Source organism: Arachis ipaensis, chromosome B09 (assembly GCF_000816755.2).
Source record: "Arachis ipaensis cultivar K30076 chromosome B09, Araip1.1, whole genome shotgun sequence".
In the NCBI taxonomy this organism is placed as follows: Eukaryota; Viridiplantae; Streptophyta; class Magnoliopsida; order Fabales; family Fabaceae; genus Arachis; species Arachis ipaensis.
Window position 1 is genome coordinate 4,412,470 of NC_029793.2, and position 12,487 is coordinate 4,424,956.

The 12,487-nt window shown below is 32.4% G+C and overlaps 2 protein-coding genes and 1 long non-coding RNA gene across 5 annotated transcripts; 2 read left to right on the forward strand and 1 right to left on the reverse strand.

The window, feature by feature from the left end:
- Nucleotides 2,945-6,997, forward strand: LOC107618281 (putative FBD-associated F-box protein At5g56440). 3 transcript variants are annotated; one of them, XM_021111364.1, is made up of 5 exons: nucleotides 2,945-3,283; nucleotides 3,808-4,784; nucleotides 4,890-5,039; nucleotides 5,134-5,422; nucleotides 5,795-6,997. In XM_021111364.1, the coding sequence occupies exons 2-5, from the start codon at nucleotides 3,822-3,824 to the stop codon at nucleotides 5,797-5,799; spliced, it is 1,407 nt and encodes a 468-aa protein (XP_020967023.1). In that variant the 5' UTR covers nucleotides 2,945-3,283; nucleotides 3,808-3,821; the 3' UTR covers nucleotides 5,800-6,997. The 3 variants fall into 3 exon arrangements, with proteins under 3 accessions (XP_020967023.1, XP_016175781.1, XP_020967024.1); XM_016320295.2 differs by having other exon boundaries at nucleotides 3,868-4,784; XM_021111365.1 differs by having other exon boundaries at nucleotides 3,880-4,784.
- On the reverse strand, nucleotides 6,848-7,914 carry LOC110266513. The gene is made up of 2 exons (XR_002353920.1): nucleotides 7,808-7,914; nucleotides 6,848-7,699 (listed from the first exon to the last, which is right to left on the reverse strand). It is a non-coding gene; the product is annotated as an uncharacterized LOC110266513 (long non-coding RNA).
- Nucleotides 8,365-9,427, forward strand: LOC107614820 (F-box/LRR-repeat protein At4g14096-like). The gene has a single exon (XM_021111568.1). The coding sequence runs from the start codon at nucleotides 8,480-8,482 to the stop codon at nucleotides 9,404-9,406; it is 927 nt and encodes a 308-aa protein (XP_020967227.1). The 5' UTR covers nucleotides 8,365-8,479; the 3' UTR covers nucleotides 9,407-9,427.

The window sequence follows — 12,487 nt, forward strand, 5'->3', positions numbered from 1 at the left end:
TTTCAAAATTCAAAAAACGTTTAGTTTAACTTAACGCATGATTACATATAACTGTCTTTTCTATGCGAATTTCTTATTTTTTTTTTCAAATTTTCTCAGCCTTTTCTGCATTTTTTTCCTTTTTTGCGTTCTCTTCATTCTATTTATTTTCTGCGTTCTTTTCGTTCACGATCAGTGCTCTTTGATTTGAATTGAAAATTTAAGATAAATTTTTTTTGAAATCAAAATGTGAAATCAAGTTTGAATTTGAATGTAATGTAGAATTTTTTTATTTATTTTTTCGCTGAATCTGTTTTTGTTCCTAATTTGGGTGCATTTGGAAAGATATTTTGGTTTAATTAGGAACATTTTTTGGTGTTTGTTTCAATTTTTCTATGATAATGAGCAGTTTGTACGAAAATGTTGAGATGACTTTTAACACACTTAGAGCTTGTTTGGCCGTCATTTTAAAAAAAATATATTTTTTTAAATGATATTATTTTAAAAGATCTTTTACAAAAGTAAAAGTGATTTTATGTTTGGATATCTCATGTAAAAAGATTTTTTTTATCTATCAATTATATTTGGGTAAAACAAGATAAAAGTGTATTTTTGTTCATTTATTATATGAAAAACATCTTTTTTTTAAAGAAAAAAAGATCTTTTAAAAAAGTATGTAAATTGTAACTTCTCACAAAATATATATATTTTTTATTTTTCTAGTACTTTTACTTTTACAATTAAAAATTTGCCAATCACAAAAAAAATATATTTATTATCGATTTAATGGCACCCAAACAAACACTTAGCTACTGCTTTTTCTTCTCTTTTTCTTTTTTCCTCATTTTTCTCTTTCATTATTGTTATTGTCATGGTCGTTGTCTTTTTTTATATAACAGTACAAATTCACAATGCACCAAAATTTCTTAATGATGACAACATACAAATTAACTCAGTTTAAAACAAATTCAAACTAAAAGTACACCTTATTTAAATCCAAAATGCAGCACAATTACTTAATGATAAGTACATACAAACAAACTCAATTCAAAACAAGTTCAAACAAAAAATGCACTTTATTTAAATCTAGAATATACCGAAATTCAAATTCAGAATGCATCGAAAGTACTTAATGATAACGGCGCACAAACAAATTTAATTTAAAACAAGCACAGACCATAAATTCCTCTTCTTCCTTCTTCTTTTCTTGTTTATTTTTTGTTCTTGTTTTATTTTTTCATTTACTCTCTTAACAAGAATAAAAACAAGAAAAAATCAAACAAATAAATAAATAAGAAACGCATAATGATGTAAAATAACTGAAAAGAAGAGGAGAAAAAGAAACAATGCAGCAACAATAATAAAAAAACGATGATGAGAAGAAAATACGCGAAAAATAAGAAGGAACACGAAGAAGGAATCCGAAGAAAAAGGCGGAAGAGAAGAAGAAAGAGCAGAAATACGAAAAAGGAAAAGAAGAATAAAGAGGAGGAGAGGAATACGGAATTATTTCATGAAGTTAGATCGTGTATTCATGCTTTAATAATAAAACTGATTTTTGTTAAGTTTTAACCAACTTAGTTAAATTTGATTATCAAAAAGATTTAAATAAATAGTATAACTGCTTCTTTTATACGTATAAATTGAATTTGAAGTAAGATATGCTTATACTTTTTATATATCAAATATGAGATGATTGTTGATTTTTTTTAATAATGTCCAACATAAGAGGCCGCATAGTTCTTTTAAAAAAATCTCGATGACATGATGTTGAAAATATTTGATAAGATAAACATCTAGCTCATCAACTATCTAGTTTAAAGAAGGAATAATAATATTGTTTGAAAAACATTTCAAATTCATCATTTGCATAGTTCTCTATTAGATCATTACTAATTTTCAATAATTATTTACCTAATTACTTTGTCTCTTCTTGATTTGACAATTATACATATAAACAATATTATATTTTTAGTAGTTTGAGCACTTGATAAAACTGTTAAAAATAAAATAAATTCACAATTAAATATATAATATTTTATCTCGATGATGATAAAATGATAGAAAATATTTGTCTAAAACTTTCATCTAAGGTATCCTCTTTTTTAAAAAAAGAAAAATTTATAATTCTAAAAATCAAATTGAATCGATCAGAAGAAACACTTGAAATTGATCACCTAGTTAATTCGGTTGATCTCATAAACTGCTTGCAAAAACTAATAAAAAAATTAGTAGAATCGACAGTTAATCAGTGAACTGTTGGAAATAACTAGGGTTGAAAGTGAGTCAAGTTTAGCAGAGCTAAATTAAGTTCAAACTCGGTTCACAAAAATTAAACTTGACTTACGGCTCAACTCATTAACAATCGAGCCTATTTCGTAAGCTTAAATTCGGCTTAACAAAAGCTCATGAGCTAACTCGAGCTCACAAGTTGGCTCAAATAATAGGAACATAATCTATAATTCTATATCAATAAATTATAACTTATACATATTAAAAAATAAATTTAATATATTATTTATCTATTAATTATAAATTTTTTATTTATGTCCTACATCAAAATTATATATAAAAAATGACTATAAAATTTTAAACATTTAAGAACACAATTAGAACATATATATATATATATATTAAATTATTAATACGCATATCCTATATGCATTTAATCGGTACTTTTAATATTATATATATAATTGAGCCAACTTACGAGCTAATGAATTAAGCTTATCTAAGTTTAAATTCGTCTCATTTAATTTATGAGTTCAAATTTAAGCTCAAACTCGACTCACTAGCTCACAAGTTCAGGTTATCGAACTATTAATGAGTCAAGTTCGAAGTGGCTCATGAGCTGGCTTGACTCAATTACAGACCTAAAAACAATCGATTTATTTAAAGATCTTCGGTTCGGTATCAACCCCCTAAAACCGGCGCCGTTTAATCTTTTTTTTAAAAAAAAAGGCGCCCTAATCCCCCCAAATGCAACCCACCAGTCCCACTCCTCTTTTTCTCTGAAAATTGAAAATTCATTTGGAGAACCTAGTCCCCAAACGCAGCCCGCATCTCCGCAACCACCAACCCTCTCCGTAGTCATCGCCGAACTCTTCTCCTCCGAGAACAGGTGTCGCGTGTGGAAATCTGTCGCCGTCATAGCCGTCGCCATCCTAGGAAGCTCTGTTCTGTCGCCGTTGTGTGGAAGTTCTGTCGCCGTTGTCGTCTCCTCTGTTCGAGCTCTCTCTGTATCTTCGCCGGCAGTTCGCACTCTTCTGTCGTCGCCGTCACTCTCCTTCCTCTATCGCCGCCGGTAAGCATTGTTGCTTGGAATTATCTTTACTTAGTTTTCTAATTCGTACTGTTGTTAATAATTTTGAGTTGCTGATTTTCAGATTTTGATAATTTTTGTAGTTCTGTTAATAATACTGGGTTTAGTAGATTACTGAATGTTTGAGTTGTTGAATGATTCTGTCAAATATTTTTTGTTGAATTAATTTCGTTCATGGTTTTTTTTTTTCTGTATGTTAAAGATTGAACAATTATAAAGTGATCAACAGTTATAAGACAATGTTGTTCAAGAATTTCAAACTAGTTTGTGATGAGTTGCGTCTTCGATTAGTTAAAAAATTGTTTGTTAATATTTCTTTTGATAGTAGAAAGTTATGAACTTTGATGTTTAAAGTTGTTTGTAAACTTCTAGTATTAAATTATGGATAATTTATTATGTGAAATTGTAAAATTTTAAATTTTATTAAGTTAAAAATTATTTAATTTAAATATTTAAAATTATATATTAAATTTTTAATAATTTTATTTAATATTTAATTAAATCAGTTGAATTCAATTGAATGATTGATCCAATAACCCTTGGCTATCCTTCAAATCCTAAACCAGTAAACCCTACAGCTGAGAAAGCCAAACCATCAACCATGAACATGGATAGGATCAGTTTCTTACCCGACTCTATCCTTTGCGACATTCTCTCATACCTCCCAACAAAACAAGCTGTATCCACCAGCATCCTCTGTCGCAGGTGGCGCCATGTTTGGAAGGATCTCCAAGTCCTTGACATAGAGGATAGACCCTTTTGGTCCCGTCGGGGATATCGGTTTGATTCATATGTGAATGCTGTTCTATCTCAGCGCAGTGCAAATTACCCTATCAAAAAGTTTCGCCTCACTTCCTATAATAGTTCAGAGGATCTCATCTTAACATGGCTTGATGCCGTCATTGGTCCCCATCTCCAGGAACTCTATCTCTTCATTGGTTTAATGAGGAGAATCAAGTTGCCTGAATCCATATTCACTTGTGTATCACTCAAGTCCCTTGTTTTGAAACGTTATAGTCATTTGAATTATTATCCAGAGTTTCCAAATGTTTATCTGCCATCCCTCAAGAATCTAGAGTTGGAAATCGTCTCTGTGGACCCCAGCAAGCTTTTATCCGGCTGCCCTGTTCTTGAAGTTCTTAAGCTCATTCTACAAAACACGACCCAAGAAGGTTTTCATGTTTATGTACCTACAATCCAGATGCCTCGCACATTGAAAAGTTTAACCTTTGAAGATTACACTAGCTTGATGGAAGAGATTAACGTTCGGGAAATATACACTCCATTTCTTGAATACCTGCATATGAGAACGGTGGCCTCGGCGAACTCTGAGCTACAGGTATCAGTTATCAATTTTCCCAACATGGTGGAGGCACATCTTGATATTTGTCATGAACGTGTTGAGCATGGGGCTTGGGTGCCCAAGCTCTTCAAGGCACTCCGCGAAACAAAATTGTTGGCATTGAAATATGAAACAACACAGGTAACATGCTTATCATAATCCCATGATTCCTCAAGCTAAATGTTTGATGTAACTCGATAATTTGAATTTATAACTATATTTGATATCTAGTTATCTTCTACACAGTGCTTATTTAGTGCTCCAGCTTTCGAGTTTCCAGAATTTCACTGTTTGCTCAATCTAGAGCTTGATGTTCCATGTTTCAACGCAAACTTCCTGCTAAACTTCCTTCATAATTGTCATGTACTTGAAGCTCTTGTAATTTGTATTTGGAAGGTATGAATATATTTCAATTTAAAACTACTGGCTCTATTTCTTTTTTGTTGTTTGTTGTTTCCCTCAGTCGAGAAGTGTTGTTTTTTGTTATCAGCGAGCATATGCTCACCCGGTGGAATATAATGGGCCAAGACCACCAAGCATGGTTCCCAATTGTTTGACATCACATCTCAGGAGTTTTGAGTTTAGAGGATATCAAGACTCTACAGATGAGCGTGAATTTATTGCATATCTTTTACAAAGAGGACTTGTTTTGAAGACAGTGACAATTCATCTTAAATCTGATTTCGACCTAGAGACAAAGTACATTATTCTCAAGGGATTATCTGCTATACCGAGGGGCTCTCCAATATGTCAGCTTAATTTCATTGACCACAATCATGGTATGAACTGATCTCATTATCTCTATTCTCTATTGTTCGTTGATCATTGTTGACAAGATATCATGTTGGAGCCTTAAAAGTTTAAAATTATTAAAGTTTCATAACATAGGGTCAATTTTAGGCTAGTCTTCCAACTAAATTCTTAAAATATTTGTTATGCTTCTGAATAAATTTGTTTGATGCCCTGTTGATAAATAATGAAATATACACTTGAACATAGCATCGGTGGTTTGGACTGGCTAACTTTGATATTGACAAGTATTTTCATTTCTCTGGTTCATCCTTAAAAGTCTGTTTTTTTGGTCTCTCATCCTTGGAAATTTATATATGCCATTTGATCCTTTGAGTTGCATGTATGGCTTTGTGATGCAGGTTGATGGCAACTCTACTCTCTGGGCAACTGACAAACGTTTGATTGTTTTACGGTTTACGTACACAAACATGTTGGCTGCTATTTGACAATGTTGCTAGATTAAAGCACTGTATAGTATATATTGACTATTGTGTATGAATTTCTGTTTTTGAAAGAAGTTGGGAAGTTAGGACCAAGTTAACCACTGCATATTATTGTACTCTTCTGATGTTATCTACGGTTCAATGTTTCTATATTTTTAAGTTGGATCATTTTTTGTGATGCATAAAAATATGCATGGTTAATTAGGACTAAATGCCATGGTTTTGCAGAGAAGTCATTTTTCTGACAATGAATTGATGATTTGTATAGCACAAACAGCAATTTTGATTACGCACTGCCACCAATTCAGATTTACATATAAATAGCATTTGATTCTTTATGGTAAATTGAATCAACTTGACTCAATTTATATATAAATAATATTTTATTCGATTTATATAGAAGTATTCAGGACATAGGGTATAACTAATTTTAGCTTAGGACATCTGTATAATTTAAAACTGAAATCATTTTATTTGGAGGTCACACTTCTCCTTCCGATGCTCCAAAATTGTATAGGTAATGTCATAACTCAAACAATTTATTTTCAATTCCTGAGGATTTTTCACCAAACAGAGGAGCCTCAATAGAATCCATTAACACTCTGCTAGGTTTGACTTGGTTGGTTGTAAATTAATATCTTTTATTTTTCATGACTTAATTGCAGGCTTGCTGCACTTGCTTGGCAAAATATGTAGACAACGACGAACTTAGGGAGCTACCATGCTTTCATATCTTTCATGTAGGGTGTATTGATAAATGGTTAAAGATAAATGTATCCTGTCCTCTTTGTAAATATGAAGTTGGTACAAACAATGAAGGGTCACATTCGACCATGGGTTCCAATGAGCATTAGATGAGAAAACAAAAAGGGAGACAATTCTGTTGTTCGGTGGTATTCAATGTGTTAGTAATTGCTTACATGAAGTCACGTTACCAAAGAAGAAGCATTTTCCCTGATATTGGTCATATTTGGGTTCTTGCCTTGAAGTGTTTTTGTTTTTTTGTTGCTAGAGAGATGAAGATAGATGCAACATTAGCACCTTTCCCCAATTTTCCATATCAAGTGTTGTTCTAGAATATAGGCTACACTAATCTTGTATTGTATGTACGTACATTGTGACCAATATAATCAAAATGTTGATTTTGATTTACCTTGAGTTTAAAGTTGTTCAGAAATAATTATACAAACCCGGCGGATTCAGTTACACACAGACTTGCAAATTTGCAATATCCAGACACACGGAGTCAATATTCACTGAAATCTAAACATATTCAAGGAAACAATTTCCATTTCCTTTACCCTCTATCCCTTAATTATAGCAGGATTTAGCTTGCTTCAGAGAATTGGTTGATCTCCAATACTTACACAGGAAAATGAACTCATAATCACATTATTCTTGGCACTTTTATGGCAAATATCAGATACTAAAATTTTCATTAGCAATGGTCCTCACATCTAACCAACAGAAAAATAAAACACGCAACACAGCTGTCCAGTTTTACTTACTCAGTGCAGCATCCTGATCATGTAGTATTGTCCCAAGAAGTTTGTGAACTCAATGTGTAACGGGACGGGTGAACAGATCAAATCCCTATATAAATGCAAACATTCATGATATGATCGAAGGGAAGCACCACTTGAGCTATAGCTCATTGCATTGGTTGCTATTTTTTGGGTTGTACCCACTACTATTGGTTGGTCGTCGTTCCTTTCTTTGTGGGGCATAATACATGGCTTCAGATGTTGTAACTCATTACCTATTTATCTTGGCACAAAATTGTTTGTTGACTCTTCAACCAGATATTTCTCATGCAGCTGGCTGCAGAAAGGGAATAAATGAAGAATTGAATTGTCATCATGAAATGAATACAGAAATGAATACACCAGCTTCCAGAATTACTATAGTAAAATCAATCACATCAAGAACCTAATGGTTGAGCGCTCAGCTTCTAAGACACTCCAAATCAGTTTCTCGCCATCAGTCACAGGTGCATTCATGGACCCCACTATATGGAATAATTTAATCTGCAAAAGATAGGCTCCCCCCCCCCCCCCCTTTTTCAAAATCCAGAATTACCTGTAGTGCAAGCAAAATCTTATTTCGTCTTGTATAACATTCAAAAGCAAGCGTGTTTCCAATGAATCAGATGGATTCTTCTGCAGCAACTTCAAGTACTTGGTGGCTTCTGACAGTGGACTTCCACCTAAGTCAGGAAAATACATGAGATGCAAGACATTGTCCCCTTCACAATTAAAACAAGCACAGTATATAAATGACAGATGAATGTTTAAAATGAGATTTTTACATAACATTGATTCACCTGACACTAAGTATCATATTGAGTTGGCGCTAAGCAGCTCTAGAGAGATTTAATTTATCAATTTAATGTGTTTGTACTCAAAAGGAAAGAGAATAATTTAAAATTAATCAAACTAAAAAATAAATTCAAATCATATAATACCGTTTATAATAATCTTAGTCAAATTTATATAATCAAAATCAAACAAACAAACACCCTTGTTTATCCTTTAAATCCTAAACCCTACACCTGAGTCTAACCTTTCCAGAGACAAACTTGAGAAAGCAAAACCATTAACCATGGACATGGATAGGATCAGTTTGTTACCGAACTCTATCCTTTGCGACATTCTCTCATACCTTCCCACAAAACAAGCTGTATCCACCAGCATCCTCTCTCACAGGTGGCGCCATGTTTGGAAGGATCTTCAAGTCCTTGGCATAGAGGATATACCCTTTTGGTCTCATCGAGAATGGGAAGAAGATCGAATTGATTCATGTGTGAATGCTATTCTATCTCAGCGCAATGCAGATTACCCCATCCAAAAGTTTCGCCTCACTTCCTATAAAAATTCAGAGGATATCATCTTATCATGGCTTGATGAGGATCTCATCTTACCATGGCTCGATGCCGTCATTGGTCCCCATCTCCACGAACTCTATCTCTGCATTGATTTAAGGAGGAAAATCAAGTTGCCTGAATCCATATTCACTTGTGTATCACTCAAGTCCCTTGTTTTGAACCGTAATATTTATTTGAATTGTTATCCAGAGTTTCCAAATGTTTATCTGCCATCCCTCAAGAACCTAGAGTTGGATTTCCTCTCTGTGAACCCCAGCAAGCTTTTATCCGGCTGCCCTGTTCTTGAAATTCTTAAGCTCGCTCTACATAACACGACCCGAGAAGGTTTTCATGTTCATGAACCTACAATCCAGATGCCTCGCACATTGAAAAGTTTAACCTTTAAAGATTACAGTAGCTTGATGGAAAAGATCGACGTTCGGGAAATATACACTCCATTTCTTGAATACCTGCATATGAGAACAGAGGCCTCGGCGTACTCTGGGCTACAGGTATCAGTTATCAATTTTCCCAACATGGTGGAGGCACATCTTGATATTTGTCATGAACGTGTTGAGGATGGGGCTTGGGTGCCCGAGCTTCTCCAGGCACTCCGCCAAACAAAATTGTTGGCATTGAAATATGAAACAACACAGGTAACATGATTCCTCAAGCAAAATGATTGATGTAACTCGATAATCTCAACTTATAACTATAATTATGAATTATATTTAATATCTAGAGTTATCTTCTACACAGTGCTTATTTAGTGCTCTTGCGTTCGAGTTTCCAGAATTTCTCCGTTTGCTCAAGCTAGAGGTTGATCTTCCATGTTTCAACACAAACTTCTTGCTAAACTTCCTTCATAATTGTCATGTACTTAAAGCTCTCGTAATTCATATTTTGGGGGTATGAATACATTCAATTTGAAACTTAAAACTAGTGTCTCTATTTCTATTTGTTGTTTGCCTGCATATGTTGACAAGTGTTGTTTCCTGTTATCAGGGATATTATTTTCACCCGATGAAGTATAATGGGCCAACACCACCAACCACGGTTCCCAATTGTGTGACATCATGTCTCAAGAGTTTTGAGTTTAGAAAATATCAAGACACTGCAGATGAGCATGAGTTTGTTGCATATCTTTTACAAAGAGGACTTGCTTTGAAGACAGTGACAATTCATCTTAAATCTAATTTGAACCAAGAGACAAAGTGGATTATCTGCTGGCTAAGGATTCGATGGTCACAGAACGTTTGGACCATTAAATGGTCCCATAACAAAACATATTTTTTAAGTTTTTAATAATTGTTAAATAGTCATTTTCTAATTTTAATTATAAATTAACCCATGTATTTTATTTAATTATAAAAATTATTTTTTATTTTATAAATTATTAATTGATCATTCATCTATTATGTTTATTAACAATTAAAAAAATAATAACAAATTAGATCTTCCATTGATCGTAATAAACTTTTTGGCAAACCCAATTGATTAAACGTTTATCTTTGATCCCGTGATATTCGTTCAACAATCGATTGAATTTCAAGTTTCCACTATTTCAATGGATTTTTTATATTACTCAATCGATTGAATGTTTCAAAGCAACTTGAGGTATCACAATTCATTCGTGTTCTCTTCCTTTTCAAGATTCAAGATTCTGACACTGTAAATAATAAACAACCATGCAACCAATTTTCTTTTCCGCACTATTGGTTCTTTTTCCATGTAATGACAGTGATTCTCATCAACATGCACTCTCCTTCTCTTAGGGTTAAGTTCTTGAAATATGGTTTCCTTCGTAAAAAGCTTGTCTTTAGTTTTTTTTCGTTAGTTGAACTTGAATGCACAATATTTGAGACATTCGTCGATTGATTGGCCTATATAAATGTTCCATAGTATACAAGATTGAGAATAACAGCTGAAACATGTGCATTCTTGTAATTTGAACTAATAATTGATATATGGTGCAAAATTCAGTTCCATTCTATGGATGTAAAGTATAAAGAAAGAGTTCAGATATGAGGTGAATTTTTTAAGGTTTTTTCAAATTGAAAATTTAGAAAATTCGACATAACTCAATCGATGATCAGAATCATATCTACCTCTCTTAGTATGCATATGCAGTTTTTTACTGGCTTCCTATCTTGAGGTAGAAATTTGCTGAGAATTTCTATTTGAATGTGTTGTTCCTTCCTTACCCTTGTACTCTAACTTAGTATATTTTTCACAAATCATTGAAATGGAGCTTGTATCTATTACATCTAATGTGATTTATTATGTACTCCTGTACTCCTATATATATATATATACCAATACGAATACACAATTCTTTCACTTGCATCCCAGTAGTATTTTCTAAGGAAAGGAATAGTTGCATCCTATGGTAGCCCTTTAACCCCTTTTTCCCTTTTTTTTTTTTTTTTTTTTGTTATCCATCAGTTAGGTTCATCGAATTAGCTGTAACTTTCAGTATAAACTTAAATGACATGGTTTACTTTATATTTTATCTTTTATCTTCAAGTATAATTTCTATTTGTCTTTTTTCTTTTATCTTAATTTCATTTTGCATCAACATGTGTTGAACATTGCAGTGATTTTGTTTTTGATCCTGCTAAATGGCCACGGACACAAATGGAGGAAGATTTCCTAAAGCTATCACAAACATTCAACACAATGCGATCTGTTGTGACGGTGATCCTAAATATAAGATAGCCGTTCTTGATGATGCTGCAGCAGCAATAAATTACTACTACTACCAGCTTCAAAAGTTGATATATATTGCTTACAAATTTGTAACATATATACTACATATGTCTTATTAATATATGAACAGATTATTACTTTTTTCGATATATATATTGCATAGTCCCTTTTTTAAGTCAAGATTCAAATAGAGAGGTCAAATCTTGAACATATGAAAACAACAAAATAAAATGCAAACAAATAAAAAGATCAGGAATTTTTTTAAATAAATTAATTATATAAAATAAAATATAATTCACAATATATTTGTATGGTATTGTTGCTGAAATAACAAATAGAATGCAGAAAAAAACACATTTACATTACTTCTCATTCGATTGCATTCTCGTACCAATCGATTGAATTGGAAGTTACGTACAAACTTCAATCGATTAGGTAACACAACCAATCGATTGAATTGTGAGACCTCAAGTTGTTATAAAGCTTTCAATCGATTGAATTGGACAAATTCATATTGCTTTGATGACTTCAATCGATTGGGTAACACAACCAATTGATTGAATTGTGAGACCTCAAGTTGCTTTGAAGCCTTCAATCGATTGAGTAATATAAACAATCGATTGAATTATAAGTCATCGTTCAATCGATTGGGTAATATGACCAATTGATTAATTTTTGCGAAAACCGTACTGCCTTGCAATTTTCAATCGATTGTTTTGTGATAACCTGTAGACCAATCGATTGAATTGTGGAAAACTTGAAATTCAATCGATTGTTTTGTTATTCCAATCGATTGATTTCTAAGAAACACGATTTCACAGTCCTAGACGAATGTCACGGATCAAAGATAAACGTTTAATCAATTGGGTTTGCCAAAAAATTTATTAGATCAATGGAAGATCTAATTCGTTATTGTTTTTTTATTGTTAATAAACATAATAGATGAATGATCAATTAATAATTTGTAAAATAAAAAATAGTTTTTATAATTAAATAAATATATAGAGTTAATTTGTAATTAAAATTAGAATATGACT

Bases quoted from the DNA above. Each gene is read 5' to 3' on its own strand.
- LOC107618281 (XM_021111364.1), top strand. From the start codon at position 3,822: ATGATTGATCCAATAACCCTTGGCTATCCTTCAAATCCTAAACCAGTA. The intron at 4,785-4,889 runs GTAACATGCTTA...TCTTCTACACAG, and splicing joins TGAAATATGAAACAACACAG to TGCTTATTTAGTGCTCCAGC. The intron at 5,040-5,133 runs GTATGAATATAT...TTTTGTTATCAG, and splicing joins TTGTAATTTGTATTTGGAAG to CGAGCATATGCTCACCCGGT.
- LOC107614820 (XM_021111568.1), top strand. From the start codon at position 8,480: ATGGACATGGATAGGATCAGTTTGTTACCGAACTCTATCCTTTGCGAC.